General features: G+C 36.9%; 1 protein-coding gene across 4 annotated transcripts in view; it reads right to left on the bottom strand.

Annotated features, from left to right (window-relative positions):
• The window catches only part of stxbp1a (syntaxin binding protein 1a), a 30,142-nt gene extending 8,193 nt beyond the window's left edge, over positions 1-21,949 (bottom strand). For 2 of the 4 annotated variants that reach the window (XR_006927958.1, XM_046867405.1), the window contains exons 1-17: positions 21,807-21,949; positions 8,478-8,527; positions 7,581-7,662; positions 6,971-7,047; positions 6,390-6,468; positions 5,589-5,692; positions 3,906-4,054; positions 2,798-2,882; positions 2,587-2,717; positions 1,937-2,044; positions 1,772-1,832; positions 1,411-1,476; positions 1,236-1,316; positions 838-976; positions 641-750; positions 411-512; positions 69-154 (exon numbers count right to left, since the gene is read on the bottom strand). Coding sequence is in view for 2 of the 4 variants with exons in the window: in XM_046867405.1 (XP_046723361.1) it covers positions 69-154; positions 411-512; positions 641-750; positions 838-976; positions 1,236-1,316; positions 1,411-1,476; positions 1,772-1,832; positions 1,937-2,044; positions 2,587-2,717; positions 2,798-2,882; positions 3,906-4,054; positions 5,589-5,692; positions 6,390-6,468; positions 6,971-7,047; positions 7,581-7,662; positions 8,478-8,527; positions 21,807-21,843 (1,547 nt within the window). In the remaining 2 variants the exon portion in view is untranslated. Of the gene's footprint in view, positions 1-68; positions 155-410; positions 513-640; positions 751-837; positions 977-1,235; positions 1,317-1,410; positions 1,477-1,765; positions 1,833-1,936; positions 2,045-2,586; positions 2,718-2,797; positions 2,883-3,905; positions 4,055-5,588; positions 5,693-6,389; positions 6,469-6,970; positions 7,048-7,580; positions 7,663-8,477; positions 8,528-21,806 lie in introns of all 4 variants that reach the window. The other 2 variants (XR_006927957.1, XM_046867404.1) reach the window with 1 other exon arrangement.
• Between the last annotated feature and the right edge of the window lie 1,434 nt (positions 21,950-23,383).

Raw genomic sequence — 23,383 nt, forward strand, 5'->3', positions numbered from 1 at the left:
TTACGAATTTGTGTTTGTGTGTGTGTGTGTGTGTGTGTGTGTGTGTGTGTGTGTGTGTGTGTGTGTACCTGACTGCTGAGGTGCTGAACGAGGAGGATGAGCGAGTTGAGATGTAAGGGTAGTGCTTGGTGTCCAGTTTGTCCTCAATAGCATCCTGTGAAATCCATGAGGGTGTGTGTGGAGATTAGTACAGAAAACCAAAAAAGTCCCAAATCTGATTGGCTGATAATAAAACCAGTCTCATTGGTGTTGACTACATTGCATAGTGGAAAAATAAGTAAATATTTGTTACCAATTTAATTTAAATGATTTCTTGAACTCATAATTATTGTGATGTTGCTTTTGTCACGATTTTATTAATGGCACCATTTTGGTTTATTGTTTCTACACACATCCATGATGTGTTTTACCTCAATGATGTCCTTGACTAGTGGGGTCCAGCGAGAGAGCTGGTAGGTCTGCTCACTCACACGCTCCTTACGGTCAATCTTCTTCCCTCTGCGCAGAGTGGACTGAACCACACACACACACACACACACACACACACACACACACACACACACACACACAGGAGAACGTGAACAGAAAAAAACAGCAAGCAAAGCGTTGAGAGAAAAGTAAAAGAGAGACAGCGCCTCACATCTGTGATGATGGGGACACCCAGGTGAGCCATGTTGGTGATGATCTCACTATCCTCAGGAGGGATCTGTGCATGCTGGATCAGCTTGTTCAAGTTTTCCTCTGTGATTCCTAGTGACCACACACACAAAATTGAAAGAGTTGCTACTGCAACAGAACACAAAAGTGTATATTTACCTATGTGTGTATCTCCCTCACCGTTCTTCAGGAAAATATAGAGCAGGATGATGCGGATCTTGTCGTAGGTGCTGACGTTGGCGTCAAGCAGGATGGGCACGATAGCCCTCATTGGGTCCTTAATCTTCTCCCCTTCTGCATCTGTTCCCATGGCCAGATCCTGCACAAAAGCAGCAACAGTGTAGTAACCACCGCTGAGCTACAAGCCATCCAACAATGGTTTGTCACGGAAGTTTTTGATTTGAGCGGCTGATTGATTCAGAAAATTGTTCTACAAAACTACAAATACAAAAACCCCAATGTATCTTGTACTAATATATGAAATATTTTTTTCACATAATTATTATTTAATTTTTTCACATTATATAATACTTATGTCCATTATTCCAATGTGTTTGAGCTTTTGTTGTGTGTGCTACCTGCTCGACACGGCACAGCTTGTCCACAGTGCCCTGATAGTGCTTCATGCAGTCTTCTGCCAGCTGAAGGTGAGTGGAGTACTGCAGAGACACAGGCGTTCAAATAGTTCATGCTAATCTGATTCAAACTACATTGTTTCGCATGCTTCCCATCCACCCTTGTGTCCTCTCTCACCTTGCTAAGCTCTTTCTGATACTGCGGCATCTTCTTCAGCATCTGTGACAAATCCCTCAGCGTGGTCTGAAATGCAGAACAGACGGCTAAATACCCATATGCAAAGAACACCCTGCTTTTTTATAGAGCCTGAAATAGTTGATTTCCCCCTGTATTACATTTGCTAATAACAACCTTGCTTTACCATGAAGATGCGAGTGTGTGTGGGCATGTGTGCACTGTCAGTAATACCAAACTGCCGTGTCCTCAGAAGAGTCTTGTATATAGATGAGTCAGCCACCACGGCTCAGTTAGGCTTGGCCCACACACACCGCATAAATCATGTATACTGTATAAATAGTATACTTCTGCTAACCTGTACCTTATCTCCAGTGTTCATCCGTTTGCTGGCTGAGAAATCCTTCAGAGATTTTGTCACCTCCCTGTGAAACAATACAGCTGAACTGAGCACTGAGAAAAAGTCAAAGAATTAAAAAAAAAACTGTCAAGGGAGGACACGAGAAAGTTAGAGAGGGCAGCTACTCACTGAGACACCTCAGCAATGTGCTTGTGCCTCAGAGACACCCAGAGGTCGTCGTCCTCGTGTAGCAGCACCTCCTTCTCCCGAGAGTCTCCCATTCCGCTGGTTTCATACCTGCAATACAGCACCCACACCAGACCTTCAGCATCTCTGTATCTCATCAAGTAGAACCAAAAATAACTGCAGGACTTATACATGCGCTTCTGATATCTGAAAGGCTTCGATCCAGTAAAAGGGGAACTATAATGTTACGGCATACAAAGACATCCTATGGAATTGTGTGTTGCCTCACAGACACTCCCTGATCCTTTTTTCTGTTTACTGACCTTGTGTTTGGCTCACATTTTGGATTTGCCTGCAATCTTGCGTCATAAAGCTTTCGCTCTTTTTTTTTTTATCCGCCACACGACACCTTGTTTTTCGTAACACCATCAATTATTTTTGCTGTCTGTTGTGTGACTATTTGCCATGGTTTTTTTTACACTAACATCATTCACTTTAGTTTTAGCAGTGCTAAATTGACACTTAAATAAATAAATCCAGGGCCAGAGTTGACCTGATTTTAATGCTATCTTGCTGTTTATTTTCTAATCATATTTTGTACCTTCATTTGACTTCTTAAGTAAACTTTAGGAGGTTAATGCTCAAATTCTTACTTGTACACGTCATTCTCAATAGGCAGCAGATCGTAGCCCATGGCCTGGAAGGTGAGCTCATGCAGGACAGGCGAGACAGGATCAAAAGCCCGATCCAGAATGATGAGCTGTGAGCGAGCCTTGTCTGGGCCCTGTATACCGAAAAAGATTCAGCCATAAGTACTAAGAAATACAACAAGCCATAGGCCAAAACACTAGTGGAGATACTTACCTCTCCCATGGTTGGGTCATCTGCCTTGTAGGCATCCAGTTTGTCCTGCACTAGCTGAGCCAGTGTGGCATTGTCTTTGTACTCACTGCATTGATGGACAAAGAGATAAACAGGAACTTAGATTGTAGGATATAACAGTAAGGAACCTTGTGTTTTTCATCCCCAGTGTGATAAGACCTCACCAGCTAGTGTATCGTATTTGTATTTATTTCAAACTACATATAAAACAAAGTGTCCTAAAGTCTTAAAAGTGAATGTACCACATTCAGGAAGTTTATCATTAACATCATCAAAAACACTTGTATTCTGGCCATACCACATAATCTAATTAAAATAATAAACTGATTTCAAATGTTATATAACAAAGAAAAAAAACTGCTGATATAGTATAGTTTACTGTTCAGTGTCAGTGTTTCATTGTAGTTAGTGCTGAAGCTGTTTTTAATTTAACCACCACTGGAATGAAAGAAAGAACGATATTGCATTTTAGTGTTTCTCAGTAACAGTTATTATCTTATAAATCATATTGAAGTGCTAGAAAAAAAAAAGATGCTTGGTGAGGGAGTAACTGTTTACAGAAACTTGAATTTGGTACCATATACACTACAAAAGTTTGTGGACACCTGACAGTAAGATTTATACCTGCTGAACAGTCATATGTTTTGAACATCCAATTCCACATTCAGTCTTCAATTTCTGTTAACCTACACCCTTCAGGGAAGATGTTCCACTAGATTTTGGAGGTTTGGAGGCAGTTTTCCTATTCATACCAATATTGTCATGTTGAAATAGGCTCAGGTCTCCTAGGTCAAGTGAAAAAATAATTTATTGCTGCGGCATCCAGTGATATCCTATGCAATTGCGGGCCACTTTGTGGTAACAATTTGGGGAAAAAACACATGTCTGGAAAGACGTGTCCCAATACTGCTTGCACAGTTTATGCCATGAATATGGGTAATGTTATTTTACAGTATTTTACAGTAAACAGGTCACAAAGTGTTTTTCCATGTCACTTATGAGCAATATAAGCTTGGAGAAATGTACAGAATATTAAAATGAATAATAATCACTGAATGCAGCAGGAATGACTATGGTATTAGTCTCTCACCCACGGTATCGGACAGCAGGGTACTCCTTGAGTGTGGCACACAGCGTGGCCAGCTGCTCAGCTAATCTTTCCATCACTGGGTTCTTCATCTGAGTCTTATGGGGGCTGTAGAAACTCTGAAAGGCATCAGGGTTATCCAGAGAGAACACCTGAAGACACGCATAAATATTCATTAGTACATGCTTAACATTTAAATTACTGAATAAACAGATGAAGTTCCATGACTCTTATGTCTCTCTCTCTCTCTCTCTCTCTCTCTCTCTCACACACACATATACACACTATGTATGTCCAATGCACACTGACACACCGAGGCCTCAGCCTTTCCTTCCTGCCTTTGTGTTTCCTCAACCTTTACACATTTTTCCTCTCCCCTGCTCTCTCTGGAGCAGTGTGCCATTTTTTTCTCTCCAACCCCTCCCCCAAAATGTTCATCCAGATGACCATCCTTCTGTTCAGCAAACAAGTTCTCCTTTAATGTCCCTCTTTTTTTCCCCTCTTAACCCTATCTCACCGGTGATCAGGCAATGCATTAGCCAATAGTATGTCTCTGATAAGATGCATATTCACGCCAGAAGCAAAGCAGAATGACTTTGTTGAATTAATCATTACAGGCAGCACGAGAAGCAAAGCATTGAGGGCTGGACTGCCCTACAGATCTGAAAGTCACTCAGCCAATGAGTCACTGTTTGTAATCATTGTCATCAGCTTTTCCTCTCTGCCTGAAACGATCTATAATCAGGAGAAAGTATTTATGATTTACTATTACTGATTCTCCTTCTACTTTTACTATTGATTCTAGTAATACAATAACTACTACTATTACTATTAGTATTAGTAATACTATTACAACAACTACTGCTGCTGCTACTATTACTACTGTTTCTATTAATACTATTGTTACTACTTCCGCAACAATTACTACTATTACAAATAGAGACAAATTGTGAATTGACTACTATTCCTTCATACTTCATCCCCAGGCAATCACCCTTTTAATAACTCACCCTAATTACAATCCCTGCTTTATATCTATAAGTACTGCACTATCAGAACTGTCAGTCATCACATTATACGTATATGTCACATACACTATTGCTGCTGTATATATTAACATACCTGACACACAATACTGTTCATTTGCATTACCATGCACTTACACACTTTATGTACATTACTGATCTGTCATATACTCTGTATCCCTACTCGTAATGTCTATATCATCTCAAATTGTTTGTATTGTCTTGTATAGTCTGTTTTTGTGTTGTCTTGTCTGTTTTGCCTTGTATAGTCCAAGCTGAATGAACCAAATTCCTTGTGTGTGTCAACACACTTGGCCAATAAACCTGATTCTGATTCTAATACTGATACTAGAATACTCAAATAACCCAGCCTATTTAGAGTGGTGTCATAGAATATCTATTTATCTCTCTTTTATTTGTAGCTTTCTTGTGCTATTACTAATAATAATGCTGCTACTAAATTGTACTATTTGTTATATTTAAATTAATATAATTACTACTAATGATGCATCAGTAGTTATCATGTCACTCTACAGTAACTCGTCTGTGCCGACTGGTTGTAAATGGTCTGTGATTCGTTTTGTACAATTAAATGCCGGTTTTCCTTTTATTTCATTAGCAGTGCTGCTTCACCTGCTTTTACAGCATCTGTGCTTTTTACCTGCGACTCATATGGCAAGAAGGCAATGTTGATCTCGTTTAAGGACTTGACACACTTTGAAGCACGACTCTTCACCAGTTCATTAAATAACGGATCTGGGCAAGCTGGGGGTCAATCACAAAACTTAATGTTAGTGTAACATATATAGCAACACAATATGATATGAATATTAAAATCAATATGAAATATTATATATATATATATATATATATTACTTCATTTAATACTGCATAACAAATGATCTCTTAATAGGAGGTTTGAGGAAAAAACTTATTAGAATTGGAAAATCAATATAGGGACCAGTTTACTAGCTATAATCCAATTAGAACAAAATGTGGAAAAAAATAATAATAAAGCAACATCGAACATCAGTTCACACTCCCCAGTTTGTGTTAAAGGAAGAAGAGCGAGGTGAAAGTAGGGGACTATGTGAGTGAAAAGATGAAAGGATAAAACATGATATTTTTTATCCATTTATAGTTACATTTGCACTAGTGGAACACAACGTTTTATGTGAAAAAATTTAGGCCCTGCAATCACTTATATCATTTTTGTCTCTCTCTTGAATTGAATAGAAAAAAGCATAGCTTCTTTATGCTGAAAAACTGAATTAAATCATATTGGTTCCAGCCTGGAATCATATCACTGCTAAACTGAATCATTACCAATTCTTAATGAATTTGAATCAAACTTTCCTTTTAAATGTAAACATGCTTGAATAACCTTTATATTATTTTTAATAATAATAGCAACCATTTAGTACCATTAAGTACCAATTTAGTACCAAGCTTGAATACTCACAATCAGTGAAGAACACATGAGCTGCTCTGTATTTTGACGAATGTGGATCCTTGAAATCACCAACGAGTGTCCGCACAGACTAAAAGAATAAAGACCAAAAAATACCTGTTAATGTGCATGAGCATGCACTGTGAATACGTGACTGCGCATGTTGTCATAGCAACCATGGTAGCCCATGGTAATGCAGAACAGGAGATTGTTTGCGTAGGCTGAGTCAATACTGTGTATGGTGATGTGCAGCTTCCTACAGCAAGTGACATATGGTCAATGTGAGCCGGCTTGCTTCCTACTGAGTGACTAAAGATAGACATAAAAAAACAAACAAGCCTGTGCTTAAATGATTTTTAGGCTTTTACAGTATAGTGTGAGTTTAAGTCTGAGAGTGTGTGTGTGTGTGTGTGTGTGTGTGTGTGTGTGTGTGTGTGTGTGTGTGTGTGTGTGTGTGTGTGTGTGTGTGTGTGTGTGTGTGATGCCAACACCATCATCTGCATGTGTGTCTATTGTTTCATAATTTTTTTTTCTACAACAGTCTAGCCTTGCTGATGTACGTGTTTTTTCTAATGGAGAGACATGGCTCATACCTTCTCAGTAGGAGTGATGAGGTAAATGGCCTCCAAGGTTGGTAGAGGTTCTCTTCGCTTGTTTATGTCCTCCACAACTGAAGAAAGGAAGAATTACAGAGAAATCGATACATAGAAAAATGAAAGCAATACTGCATCATGTAATATTTTCGCTATAGTTTTACAACCTATACAGTGCAATCTGTTGATTTGAGGAACTTATGTGAACAGGCATGGATATCTTTTTTTTGTGAAAGATTCTATAAGTTTAATGAAATATGTTCAATGGCTCGAATTTCAAAGCTCATACTAACAAGATATATACAAAACAAACTTAATAAAATTATATATGTATATATTTCTTTTATCGGTGTAGTTATGTAGGACTTGAAGCATAACCTCAAAACCACTACAATTACTATGTTGTTCTAATGTGCAAAAATCTTTACAGTGCTAATCACGCACACACCTCAGACTCGGTATTCTTTAACGCAAACATTATGCCTTTGTTTCAAACTGGCAGCTACAATGGTATAATATTAATAAGCTGCAAGTGAAAAATGCTAAGCTCTGTATTTCTAGTTTTCATTTAAAAGTAGGAGTGTTGTTGTATTGTATTAAAAGGATGTACTTGTGATGCCCTCTGTCATGATGTCAGTCATCTTGCAACAAGAGGAAAGCATTCTCATGCTCAGCTGGTCCACCACCAGAGCCTGAAGAGAGAAGATATAGGTTAAACAACATTAAGTGAAATGAACATGGGCAAAAATGTATTAAACGATCACAGTAGCAAAGTAGCAAAAACAAGTTTTTTTTGTCTGTGGGGCTTACTACTACTGTTACCAATTTTGAATCAGGCAGTGCATTTGGGTTATGCTTTTTTATTTCAGTGGACAAAAGTAGTAGCCATGTAAAGCTTCTAAAGCTAACCAAGATTAAACCATATCTTTCATTTTTGGGTATTAAAAAATATAATAGAAACAGTGGATCATAAACACCACAGGATTATCAGAGGAATCAATCAAGATCATAATGAGAACCATAAATAAATCCAAATTTAAATGTTGCTTGCTGCTTGCACTGAAACAATGGCTATGTTTTTTTTTTTATTAGGTTGCCTATCACACTGTCATTTGCTAACACTAAATGTGCGTGGCAACTCAATTTGCTAGATGATGACTTGGCTCATGTTATAGTTTATTGTTAAGATCTCCATGACTGGAAACAAAAATAATGAAATATATAGAAATGGAATTACTATAAAAATGGATAAAATGATCAAAGATGTATTAGCTGCAAACAAACCAGAATCATATATATATATATATATATATATATATATATATATATATATATATATATATATATATATATATATATATATATGTCATTTTATAATTGTACATTATAAAATAAAAGTCTTAATTATGAATAAATTAAGACTTTTAAGCTTTAAGGAAATACATGTATATACATCAAATATCAATGCTTTATTTCATTTGTTTAGTGAACCAATAAATTATCTTACCTTCCATTCTCCCTTCTTCTTCACCTTCTTGATCACATCATTCATAATCTCTGTAAAAAAAAAAAAACACATATCCTGTCATTTGTGGCTATTAAACAAAAGAATTGCTATGAAACACAAACTGCTCAGTGATTTTTTAAATCAGTTTTAGATCTCTTCATAAAATATATTAATAAAAATATAATTATTAATTATAAAATGAAGTAAAATGTTAATACAGTACAGTACTGTATAAATAAAACATTTTTGGGGTAGAGTCCGTTTATTGCGGGTTTTCATTTATCGCAGGTGGTTTTGGAACGTAACCACCGTGATAAATGGGGATTACTCTATACCAGTGTTGTAAAATTAAATTGGGCAGATTCCATTTGCACCTTCTGCATTTAAACATGTCTAGTGACAGTTTTCCATTACCATGCACCTCCATTTGCCAAAAATTGCTAAGTATAGTGCCTAATAAAGAGAATGAGGCTAGTGTTTGAGAGATAAATGAGGGCCCTACTCATCTCGCAACACACACAAACACACAGGTTATATTACATCAATGGGGGTTGTCATGTCAGGACAATATGCTTTCTATTATCTACTGCAGACCTCCGCTTGAAACATATACACACAGCTGCATGGCTTTATATTCCCAAACTGTTAATAATATCCTGTTATCCACCAACACATGAATCTAACCTGCTCTCTGTCTCATTCTACACATATATTTGACATAAATGTAAAATATATATCCTATACTATGCTAATGCCTCAAGCTCTGTATTCAAATATAATATTGATTGATTTAAATACTCTGCTAAAAACAAACAGGGGGAAAGTTTTAAGAGTAGCTTTAGACAGTAAATCTGATCTACCAAAGGCTATTTAAGGTGCAAAAGTATTTAGCTCATTTATTCAATTCACCCTATCTAGTGATGCATTTGAAGAAAATAGTTACAAAACTTAGAAAAGTATTTATTTTCAGATGGGTTTTTAATTAGAAGCTCCTGAATCTATTTAGTAAATTTCTTCATAGTTATAGTTAATATCTATGAAGTCCAGTGGCAACAAGTGTTGGTCATCTAGCTAATAGAATTTCTGCATCATAGTTGTTGGAAGATTTTTTCCACCTCTATTTCAAAAAGTGTCACAAATTCTGTTGTTCAGCTTATTGAGTAGGATGCTGTGTTAGCTTTTAGATCTGTAGAGGAGGAGACACACCCTGGAGAAAACTAGAAAAAAAAAAATAGACAGGAGGGAAGAGAAGGAGCTCCAAACAGATAATAACAGACAATAACTGGAGCACAGAGTTAAAACAGGAAAGCTGGAGCTGTGAGGCAATAACCTGCTGCACCCTGATTACAGATTCGCTTGCTGTCAGATGTTCCCACACGGCCTCCATTATTGCTTTTGATTTCCTGCTCAAACGCCATGTTAGCACGATCATTAACTCTTACCTGCTTAATTGTATAAATGAGATACATGCAAATGTAAGTCACTTGGGTAAGATTTAAATACAAAAGGTTTGTTGCCTCTATTAAACATTTGTTGATTTCTTCCTAATTAATATTCAGTACAGCCTTGTAATCTAACATAACCTAATCGGACAACAGACTGTGTTTTCTGTTTGTATTTGAATACAATGCATATTTTATGGCATTAAAAAACTTGCCATTCAGAACTAAAACAGAAAGCCACGGTCGTCTCATGTTGCTAAAAATGGCAAATCATTCAGGCGCTGAGTGCCATTGCTTCAGGCAACACGCTCGATGTGCGTGTCTGCCAAATGCTGCAGCCTAGACGGAAGAGCTTGGATCCGAAAGCTCAAGTACATTAAAAGGCAGCGCTATATAAAGCACTACGTGCAGAAATGCACACTAGTTTTATTATCAGCCTGAAACCAATGTGTCAAATCAATGATAATTCAATCTGGTTTAAAATAAAGGTGACGTGACTTTTAGCTTTATCTGATGCCACTGCTGATCTTTGTTGTATCTCGCTCTATTTTTTATGTGTGTGATTTGCTCTTATAACGAATCCTATGGGTATAGGATTGAGCCAAATCATACTTGGATGCTGAGGCCACAATTAGCCTGATTACTCCACTGCCCACCGGGCTGCAGCGTTAAAATAAATCATCTCAGGCTGCGTTTGACAAGTGGAATGATGCAGTGAGATGGAGTTAAGTTTTACAGCTGGCTGCACTTGGATTATAGCTGTTGAGGCTGCCAGGTTTATAGCCCAAAAAAAAACTCATCCATTCCATTCATTCTGGGAAAGGAGGCTACTTTCCTTCCAATAAAAAAAATTAGCTAGTGATCAATCTACACATCCTATTATTATCAACGTCATGCCCCCGCTCTCCTATCGAAGTGAAAGGCCTCCCTGTATAAACATGTCTGAAAAGGCTCCAGTATTGTGTGCTAGAGAGGCTTGCTCTCGTATTACTGTGTCAACTGCGTAGTACAAAAAAAAAGGAAGCATCAAGCTGCACCGTAGGTTTCGTCCGTTCGTCATCTTGTCTGTATCTCAGTGTCTGCGTTTCAGCTTCAGACATCAGCTCCAGATTTTACTACAGTTTAATGTGTAACCCGTAGGGGTGTAACGGTACACAACATTTCCTTTTCGGTACCTACCTCAGTTTTTAAGAAATGCAAAACATTAAATTTTTTTTTTTATTAACACAGTTTATTATTATAAACATTTGTGACAATTAAGATTTGAACAGTTTACATTATATAAAAAATTCTATATAAACTGCCTGCTTGGTTAAATAATAAATAAAATAATAGTTTATATTATTTTATGAAAATAGAATAAATAAAATGAATGCAGTACACGTTTTTAAATGATATTGATTAAATTGATTAATCAATTAAATTAAAACAAATTAAATTAATTACATAAAATTAAATAAATGGAAATATTTAATTAAATAGGTTAAATTTGTTAGACACCATTTGGGTAATACATATGTGTATGTAAGTGTGTGTGTGTGTGTGTGTGCGTGCGTGCGTGTGTGTGTGTGTGTGTGTGTGTGTGTGTGTGTGTTCTACATTTAATATTACAATTTCTAAAGAAATTATCGTCTTAACTGTTCTACTTATTTCTGCATACTTTAACAAATGTCTTCATTCTTTCCATCCTTCATTTATTTACTCTCTCGATATGCGGAATTGTCAGTATTTTATTCTTTAAAGAGAAATTCTTGGAGCTGGACATAAAACGCTAAAGAATCCATAGTCCTAGCGTTAGCCGCTAGTCAGTTCCTGGTAAGCGGCTAACGCTATGAATTCTTTAGAGATTCTTTTTCCAGTACAGAGTGAGTGGCCACAGTGACACTGCGCTAATAATCTAGTTTCTTTTTTATACCCCTGGCATTGTTGTGTAAGTTTACGAGTTTAATAACAATTCATAATAATATAATGCCCTTAAAGTGCAAGGCGGAGACTAAACAAAGGTGCCTTAATACTTAAAACAAAGGCCACTTAATACGTTCCTGAGGTAACTCGGATTTTAACTATGTTCCGTACGTAAAAAGGATTGCATTTAGATTGCTGTAGACATTTAAAAAAAATTCAGAATGTGATTCCAGTCCTAAGCCACAGTAACTACATTATAAAAGCTTTACAGAGTTAATAATATTGATATTACTGAACTATTAACCAAACTAAAGTAATACTGAAACATATTCAAAAAGTCATGTGCATGTCATTTTAAAGATCATATTTAACATGAAGCAATTAATAATGTAATTTTAGCCAAAGATTCTCTTTAAACCCATATAATTATTACAACAACCTACTTTTTCATTAGCAAATTAAAAAGACTTGCAGCACAAACACAGATGAGGTGTTTCGCCAAAGAACAGCTAGAATACGGAAACCCTGCAGGGGTGACGAATCTCTCCATGCTTCTGCTTAATGGTGGCGCAAAGGAACATTTTATAAAGTGCCAGCATAAACACATTTTTTTGTAACAGAAAGCATGTATGGTCCTGAACATCAAATATTAGAATAACATAGCAGCAGGGGATGATGGGTACGATATTAAGCGCTATAATTATCATATTAAAAGTGCCCACATTATGGTGTCCTTGTAGTTTTTTCCTATGGGATAAATTTTTTGCTTGGTTTATATGCCCTTCGTTTTCTCTTACAAAATGTGTACACAGAGGAAATGACAGAGGTTGCCCTGGAGTCAAACACCAAAGAGCCAGAGAGAGAGAGACAAAAGCGAGACAGAGAGACAGAATGGGGATCAGCAGGAGTCAGCATGTTCAGGATGGACTGAATGAACAGCTGTAGGGACTGTTTTCCTCTTACAAGCGGCAGTACAATGCAACACTTCACAGTCTAAACAGACGTGGGTGTGTAGAAAGACCTGCGCAAACACAATGCTATGAGTGGACAGGAAGTAGCACACGCTTGAGATCGAGAAGCTCTCAGAATGAACCACTGTGCCATTATGTTATGCTGTCAGCATGTTTTAATCAATACGTGCACACATTCAGAAGAGCAGTCACACAACACACAGCCAGGGGGTTTTGTAAGGTTCAGAGTTTACATGGCAGAAAGGTGCAGATGTTATCAGAATGACCAGCTGTCTTGCTCCTTTTCTTACCACCACTCACTCTTTATCACACACACACACACACACACACACACACACACACACACAAAACAAAACAGCTCTGCCAGAAAATCCTATTGGCTATTGTGTGCTCACAGATATAGCACCCCCTCTGTTCAACCTGTCAAATATTATGTTGTAAACCTGAACATAAGACAAACGTCTCGGCTAAATGTTCCCGCACAAATAATCAGTTGCTACTTTGTTCTGTCGCTTTATCGCTTTATCCCCTGGGTGAATTAAACTCACTAGCACTGTATGATCTACCCCCACCTTCACATTCCACTGTCATACACCGGACTGGAGATTTAACCCCCCACTCACTCACACTCCCTTGGGGCTTTCGCCTCCGATTTCACGACCCACTTTCACTCCATCTCCAAGGATTTCATGTCTGACGTCTTAAAAAGGCAGCCAGCTATTTATTCTGTAGAGCAGAACAGTTGCTTGTGGATGTTTGACTGATGTAGCAAATGTGATTGTCAGGAAAAAATAAAAAAAATAAAAAGGTCAATCTTGTGCAAAAATCTTTTCTTCGGAAATGCTACACGATCCAGAATCGTAATACAAACACCATCAACCAAATATGTCAGTCAGTCAGTCAGTCAGGAAAGGTGAGGGAAAGGAAAGGAAAGGAAAGGAAAGAAATTTACTTCAATCCACATTAAATTATTTTTTTTAAATAAATAATAAAGATTGAACATAAATTAAGAAAGAATAATTAATAATTATTTAATTATTTGAAAAATAAAGAACAACTTTTTCTATATGAAATGTGGTATTTTTAGTCGTGTTGATGTGATAATGGGTAACAGCATTGCCTTAGAAATACACTTATATTCATTTCTATCCAAATTAATGTGGACGTCATTTTTGGGTTTCTGTTTCCTGTATTGTTGTCCCAAAGGGTCACTAGAGATTAAGCATCTAGGCTAAACTGCTTAGATGTTGGCATTTGGAAGAAGAGCAAATCTAAAACACAAATTGATGTACAACACTGAATAAAGATAGTAAGGTGCTTTGAAAATGCATTATTTAAACAGGATTACATTTAGTCCCAGGGGTGATTTTTATTTCCTATTAATAATTTTACTTCCATCCAGAAAGACCAGCCTTTAATGCAGATGTCACCTTTTTTTGGAGACAAAAATGCTGATCAGTGGCCAAGAATAACAGATAGATGCTTGAGAAAAGGCACTCAACCAGATTACTGGTCAAGGTAGTAAAACATATGCATGAATGTGTGACTACGCACAAGGAAGAAATGTAAAATAAAAGTTATTTAAAGAAAATGCAATATCACGCTTGATGATTAAGGAAGCCACTACTAGAACATTACTGAGATAGATTTATATTCACATAAATGTATGACCATGTGACACAAACATCCTCATAGAAAATACTAAAAAATCACCGTGGTCATTTGTGTCGATGTCCAGATGGTGTCCACATTAAATATTCAATAATATACAATTAACTAAACCAGGTATCCATTATTACAACATTCACAGTGACACCAATCTGTATTTTGTACAGAAGAGAAACTTCCAGAAGGCAATTTACTGTTCTGCTCTTCAGTGGTGATTTCATGCCATACCTTCTGATGCTATTCTAACAAAAAAAAAAAATGATACACAATCAGTTTTTAGTTTCCAACCAGCCAATTTACTTCCAGTTCGGTTCGGCTGATTGTATATTAATAGCTCCCATATCACTGCACAGCAGGCAGACAGTAAATCTTCAATATGACCTGCTGTGATGTATATGAAGGTTATCTTCTAATATTTAAGGTGTTTTCACTGAGACACTGTAGTGTGTGCATTGCAGTGAGATATGGTCCCGTTATGGATCTGCAGCAGTGCCCTTGAAAAGCAAAAAGAGGGATATATCAGAGGATGCTGGAATTAGCCCTATAAAGCCAAGGACAAAACATACACGCACACACAAGCACTTAGTCAGCTGAGCTTCTGTAGCATGCTGAGTCATTACGTACATCTTTTTAGAAGCAGCTCTGTAAAAACACTGTGGCAAAAAACCTCTGACAAAATGGAAACGCACCCACTTCTTTAACATTAAGCTTGTGTCTGTGAAATGTCGAGACGTTCCCCAGATGAAAATTACTTACATGTTTCTGGTTTTTTTTTAATCCATGCAATGCAAGATTATACTATTATCAGAACATGGTAAAAGAATCCACCTCAAGCTAGTGTGATCTGAGATGCTTTTCTGCTCACCATGGACATAAAATTTTACGAGACTCAAGAAGGAACCAATCTCATCTGGGTGGCACAGAATGTCCATTGTGTGTGAAGTTGTGTAAGTCATTTCTTTTCTTTGAGAAATTATAATCATGAATTAAAGCATTAAACCCTAACCCTAGTAAACCAGTAAATTCTAGAACTAACAGTCATAGTCATGCAAAAGCTATACAAGCTGTTACCATGGAAACATATTAAAAATATTTCAGATATAGTACGTTTAAATATAAATCTTTCTTTCAGAACTACTGTCCGAGCTGCTAGTATAGATAATTACTCAACTTTTGTCCCACGAGTATAAAGAAATCAACATATCTATGATATAACACTTAATACAGAGCCTGAATCACTTGGACACAACGATGCTTCTCACTGCTCTTATCAGTTATCAACTTTTCTGATTTATCTCTCCCGTGGGCTCTTTGCTAAGGATGATTTTATAAAAAGGCAATCTGCATGGAATGAATTCTGGGTAATGTATTCCTAGGAGAGCCACCTCAGATGTATTATCACTCTATTGCTGTGCTAAATACAACACCTTTTATGCTAGCACATTATAATATTAATCTACGATGTGTAATGGACAGAGATAATAAAAGTACACACATAATTCACTCAAGTCGAAGTTCAGATACTCGTGTTTTTAATATATTAATAAAATCTATTTAAAATTTTAAACAACCACCAAATAGAACACTATCATGGAAAAGATGATGATCAGGTCATCTTTCAGAAAAGGTATGTCTCTGTTCTCAGTCATGTTTAAATCACTTACTCCCTCTGTCTCATCCACCTCAGCCACACTTCTTGTCTTCTACCCTGCTCATTGTTATTTTCGTAAACTAGCCTACGTCTGTGGTGTGTGAGAGTCAGGAAAAGATACACCAGTTGTAGTTTTAAAAGGTTGCGCATTGACAAGAAAATAGTTTGATGGGAGGAAAACTGTGCGCTATTAGAAGAAAGAATATTGATAACCAAATAGATTTGAGTCTGAATTGAAAATGTAGGAAGTAGAAACTACAGATATTTGTGTAAAAAAAAAATTTTATGAGTGAAATTAAAATTCCAATAAATAAATGTTGAAGTAAAGTCCTGATACCAAAAAAATGTACCTAAGTAAAGTAACAAAGTATTTATACTTCGTTACTTAACATCTCTCGTAATGGATGATGTGTAGCTGAGAGTTACGGTATAAAAGGGCAGCTGGTTTATGATTAGCAAAGTTGTGGATCCTTTCAAGGAATTATAAAGTACAAGAATGATCCTGAACAAAAAAATAAATAAACACAATTCCTGGAAGAATTTCTTTTCCACTGCACTAGCAGGACCCAAATAAAATAAAATGAAGTGAACAGTTACGTCACTTCAGCATGCAGCAAAAGTCTAGTAGTTGAGTTGTTCTGTATTGTTTCAAACACAAGTTTGTTAAAATATTTCTCTCTTGGTTGTGCTGAATGGATTCTGTGAAGCTTGTGTTGGACCACACAGTGACATTCAGTGCTATCATTTTGAAATACTTAGCTTGAAGCAGGAACTAAAATAGCTGCAAGTTTTTATATACCGAAAGCTACTTCACAATAAGAACTCTATAGGCTCCCCTTATATAATACTTATATGAATGTTATTTCATAAAGCAGACATCAATGTAATTTCACAAATGTGTCTTTCTATATCTTTCAGTAAAGCTGGGAAAAACTTGGAATCGGTGCCAGAATTTTTTTTTTTTTTCTATTTTCAGATAGCACAGACTTAACAGCAATATTATTCATTTTGAAAAAGGAAATACTGATGAAAAGACCACAAAATTAACTTTACTACCAGCAAAACACTACAATGTAATAAAGTCTCAAGGGCCATTAAATCCTCACATGTTTTGATGAAACCATCCCAATCCTTTGCGCAAAACCTTGGGGACAATGGATGTTGTTTGACTGGAAATAGTAAAACTCTAATTAAATTTCTGACAACTGTCACCTCAGTTTCATTTATATTTTATAACTGCAGCATTTAAATAACATTAGTGCATATGTAAGTGAATTACACAAAATAAAGAGTGAACAAATCATTAGTAGGGACAAGTAGATCTGTTTTTTATTCGACAAGTCGACAAAGGGGTTTAACAACTAGAAAACCTTACTTGGTTTGTACCTAAATCTTAAAGTCTCAAAGTAAGCCAGTTACGTCAATGTGTCAAAGTGCCCCACCTCCTGCCAAACTACACACATCCTGTTCTGGCTGATAGACTCATGAGCATGCATGCATGTAATAACACTAAACAGCTAAAAGAGCAAATTCAAAGTCGAGATCAAAGCCATCAGCAATAAATGCATTAAACTTATAGTTTTCAACATAATGAAATAAAATAAAGATGCTAGCTTGAACATGGTGCAGCAAAACAATTTTAATAATTCATAACCAAAACATTTGCCTGCAACTTGCTGACTTTTTCCTCATGATTATTTACTTTGTATTAATGCAATGTAACAAACTGGAATAGTATACATTATAATATTACATTAGCCTACATTAGCTACTACTTCGCTAGCTTCAAAGCTCTAGCTAAGCATTTAATTAAAAGATGCCCCGTTTTTCACAGAGACATCAGCGGAAAAATCTTTCTAATTTTTAACATACATCTGTACTTCTTACACATTCCCTAAATAAATCCTGTAGTGCATTAACCCTGACAAATATACTGCCATTTTTACAAAAAACAACAAAAGGAAGTTAACAGTAGTCAGTGCAGCATGGGGTATATAAAGGAACAGATTAATTCAGAGAATTGTAGTAATCTATGCCTGTTAAAAACCCCATTTCCAGGTGCTTACAAAGACACTGTCTGTTCCTTATAGCTAATGATTCACTTTTATCCTCTGTATCATAAACTAAATTTCATCTCACACAAAATGTTATCTTGTACAAAGGACTTGACTGAAGAATCACCCGTTTAAAAAGGTTAACAATTCTCCAAAACAAAAGAAATAGGACCCCCATGCCAAAGGTCCATTAAATTGTTAAGAACAAAATCAACTGGAATCTTGTTATGTCAAGTTGATTAAAAAATTTTCAGTAATGACTGATTAGTAAAGTAACAAATCCTAGCAACTGGCTCAAACCTCCACACTCATAACTCCTAATTGCATGTTGTACACGTCTAGTAAAACTGTAGCTTTCTGATGGAAGCTCCTTTGCATTTATATATTATATTTACAGAATTTAAATGCCATTAGTCTATATAGAAGTGAATTACGTAAAATAAAGCGTGGGCAAATCATAAGCAGGAACACCCAGGACAAACGGATCTGTTTTTTTTTATTCAGCAAAGTGGACAAGAAGGTGTAACAACTAGGAAACAAAAAACCCTACTACTTACAGACTTTCACAAAATCAAGTTTATATTTGGATTGTACATATGACAATTTGAGAACCATGTGAAACTGGTAACCATTTAATGTTTAGTCCATAAAATTTAAAGAAGACTTATGTTGGTTTTTTTTAACAATATAATGCCTAATATAATCCCTAAATGGCAATTTGAAAACCATGTGTAGCTAGAAACCATTTAATGCTCTAGCCACAAAAATGAAAACAAAAAAAGGGTATTTTATCTTATCCTGTTATATAAAACCTCTCATTCAGTGTTTAAAAAACAAATTCCAAAGTAAAATTAAGCTTGTAAGGACATAGCTGGCATAGTTTACCATTCTATGCTTATTTGAAAATGATGCTAGTATGACACCTGGCATGTAACATCGATTCAAAGTGGCAAGACCTTCTTACTGTTGTGAATGGAAGGTTATTGGTTGTCTTTCAAATAACAAGAAAATACTGGGACACGCCCCAAAATTTTAGCTACAAACACCCCTGACAGTAGTTAAGAGATCTAGCTTAGTATGTAGACTCTAGCTCTTGCAAGCCAATGTGGGGTATGAGGCAAAGATTATATTCTTGATCAGTCTGAGGTAGAAAGACATTCTGACATTGAATAGCCCCAACTTGGTAAAACGATCCTCTGAAAAGTGTGTCACATGACCGTGGACAATCACCTTGAGTTGATGTGTTAGAAGCAGGAAAAATGGGCAAGCATACAGATTTGAGTGCATTTGACAAGAGCCAAATTGTGATGGCTAGACGACTTGGTCAGAGCATCTCCAAAACTATAGCTCTGGTGGGGTGTTCCCGATCTGCAGTGGTCAGTATCAACACTGGTCCCATGAACGAACAGTGGTTAGCAATGGATTTCATTGCAGTGACCTCACAGTTGTCCAGTTTGAGTAAAAGCTGGCAAAACCCTTTCATGACAGGCTTCAACACTTTCTTCACAGCCATCGGACGATAATCATGTTTGACCATTGCCCCCAGGACAACTGCTTCATCTCCAATTGGACTGCATCTATTTCATCTATTATCTCACATACTTATTACTAAAGAAACACTAGAAAGGACTTTCCCTAGTCTATTAAAAATATCTGACCTGATCTGGAAAAGATGCATAGCTGCTGCTGTAGAGCAAGAACAGCTTCCATGGGTGGAGATATACTCTTCTGGGTATATGTTCCAGTAGATCCAGTGTGCTTCTCGAGATTTGTGCTCCTTCAGCCACAAGAGTGCTAGTAAATTTAGGTACTGATGTAGGGTGAGGGCTGGGGTAAAGCGAGTATTCCAATTAATTTTTTTCAGTATTGATTGATTCAGTAAAGCAGCAAAACATCGTTGTTGCCTTTATGAATCAAGATAGACTTTTGAAAGAGCATTTAATGGGATGAACACTAGCACAGAATGATCTATAAAACGAAAAATTTACTGAAAAACATTTATGTTTATTTTTCCAGACAAAGGACTGGTGTGTATGACACTAAAGCTCAGAAACATCAATTGTTTTGCCCAATTCCATGGCCACTAATCCCTCCAGTCATCCAATCATACCCCCTTTATAGCACCTCTGGTGCACATTAACGCACAGTGAGACCTACAGATGTTATAAGGAACTACTCTGTTCTGGCTTTTTTTTGTCCTTAACTGTAACACCCCCTTCCCTTTCACTCACGCATGAGAATCAATTCTATGCATACACTCTAAAAAAAGAAGAAGAATCGATTATTTTCTGAGGAAGGCCATGCTTGTAGCTCGTTCAATAAAGAGCGAGCAAATGCACAGCCGTCGTCCCTCATCACGAGCATCAGGCAGCACGTTCATCCGACACACATCACAAATAAAGGCGTGGAGGTGCTCACTGCGCAAAAACGGGAGCGTATTCCAAATAATTCCTGTACAGCCTCCAATTTAAATGGTGCACATGATTGGACCATTAAAATATTATACAAATGTTAAGGATTAAAGCCAGAGAATTAAATGTGAACCTGTTTTCAGTCAATGGTTTCCTAACAATAAAGGGTTTTAATAATGGGTTAATTTGTTTGCTGCTGAAAATATTAAAATAGGAAAAGATGAAAACGTGCCTACAAGCAAAAATAAATAAATAAATTCAGAACCCTGGATATGCAAATGTATATGTTTATGATTTAAATATCTGATTTTTCAGTACAGTGCATTACAGGCTATATATTATTTATAAAGGATGTTGCATGCAATTTCAAGGCCTCGGGTCCATAAGGGAGGGGTTAAACCCTTGGTATCATTTCCCAAATCTGGAAGGATGTTACTGTATGCATGCATTCTTGATGTCTTGCATTATTATTGGTTTTGCTCTTGAATTGGTCGTTGTAGGATGCGCGAACAGGCGAATAAAGGAAGCAGGCAGGAAATGAAAAGGATGCGCATTTTGCGCGTCGCTCTTTAATCCACCACCGTGTACCTGCATCACTCCGCCATTTATTCTCAGCATCCGGGGGAGGGAAGAAAAAATGAAAAGGAAAGGGGATGCTCAATTCCTTTTTCTTTATTTTTGCATTGCCTTAATTGCAGGAGGATTCACATAACTATCATTTGATCCTAATATTATCATTACTAATACAGGGGTGAGGCGTAGCTATGATGTTAATTCTTCACTTTCCCTGCATCAGCACCACTAGTGAAATCTTCAAAGATGCGATTGCATTGAATGTCTTCAGCTTTCTGGTGCACTATGGAACAAGAAAACGCCGCATAATTCGTGCGTTTCAGGTCGATTCAAAATACGGGCGTTTCTTTATTCATGTGTGGGAGTGATTGTTTTGTATTTTCTGCTTGTTTTGTTTAATAATCATGCTCGTCTCATGTAACAGTTAATAATCTATCTCATCTTAACCGATCTGATCCGAATCATCAATGAACAGCATCCGTTTGGTAAAGCGCGGCCCCCAAAATGCGCACCGCGGAGGACGCGCACGTCCGCATCGCCTCCAACGCATTCGGTTTACCAAACAAATATAGAGACATATTATAGCATATGCGAATATATAAATATGTATAGAAAGAAAGATTGTGGAAAATAAAGAAATGCATTTCTACTCACTTTCTCCGACCACCGCCTTTAATCCAATGGGTGCCATGATGCTCTTGCTGTATGCGCTTTATTCCGCTCTCTGCCTCTCCTCCCTTCTTGTCTTGCGCTTTATTGCGTACGCTCTTGCGTGTGTGTGTGTGTGTGTGTGTGTGTGTGTGGATAGGGTCCTCCGAGAGCGCCTCGCTGCAGAGACCAGGCTAGAAACGTCACTGCACAGCAGCCCCTCCTCTACAGGATGCAGGAGGCCATGTATGAAAGGCCAAAAGGGGCAAAACGTGTCCAACTCAATACAACCTGAGCAGTGAAACAGATGACAGGACAGGTGGTGTCAAGAAAACTACAATTTTGTATCCTCACCAGCAAAGCATTTTTCTCTATATATAATCCATGTAAAGTGCACATTCAATTTGTTGATCTGATTTTTAACCAAAACTGGAGGTCAGGGTGGGATGTTTTAAGTGGCTTCTTCCTCATGGGACATATCAGATTTCAACATTTGATTGGATAGAAAATATGATAAAAAGCTTAAGTGTGAAATGATGTCATCAAAATTGTCTGTTTATATTGGCAGTACAAATCTGGAGTGTAAATTTAGTTTTTTTGATTTGTGCAATGTTCTGTTCTGTTCTGTTTTGTTTTGTTTTGTTTTGTTTTGTTTTGTTTTGTTTTGTTTTGTTTTGTTTTGTTGAGTGAACCAGCTAATATAGATCACATTAAGGCTAAGATGTTCACACTAAAAGCAATAAAATTGAAATTCTGAATTTATTGGGACTTCAAACATGAACCAGGTTATAGTTATAAAGTTGGAGGTGGGACACTTCAGAATTCAAGAAAGAATATTATTGGACAAAGAAAGATCTAATGAGAAGCTGAAGTGTAGAATTATGTCATTAAAATTGTTGATCCATGTTTGTGATAGAGTCTAAGTGTAAATTTTTTATTTGCATGTAGCTTCTGTTTTTTTATGAGTATATATAATCCATGTAAAGTGCACATCATTGTTTAATGTGTATATGTGATTTTACAATCGAAATAGGAGTTCTGCTTCCTACTCTCACCACAAATAACAATATCATCCACAAACATCATAGTCCACAGAGACTCCTGTCTGACCTCATCTGCCAACCTGTCCATCACCACTGCAAACAAGAAAGGGCTCAGAGCCGATCCTTGATGCAATCCAACCTCCACCTTGAACCAGTGTGTCGTTCCTACTGCACACTTCACTGCTGTCACACTGTCCTCATACATGTCCTGCACCACTCTCACATACTTCTCTCACACACTGGACTTCCTCATACAATACCACAACTCCTTTCTCAGGACCCTGTCATACGCTTTCTCTAAATCCACAAACACACAATGCAACTCCTTCTGACCTTCTCTATACTTCTCCATCAACATTCTCAAAGCAAATAATGTGTCTGTGGTGCTCTTCCTCGGCATGAAACCATACTGTTCTTACAGATAGTCACCTCTTCTCTCCTGGCTTCCACTACTCTTTCCCATAACTTCATGGTGTGACTGATCAACTTTATTCCCCTGTAGTTATTCTTAAAAACCAATACCAATACACTCCTTCACCA

This window comes from Silurus meridionalis, chromosome 15 (genome assembly GCF_014805685.1).
Source record: "Silurus meridionalis isolate SWU-2019-XX chromosome 15, ASM1480568v1, whole genome shotgun sequence".
NCBI lineage: Eukaryota > Metazoa > Chordata > Actinopteri > Siluriformes > Siluridae > Silurus > Silurus meridionalis.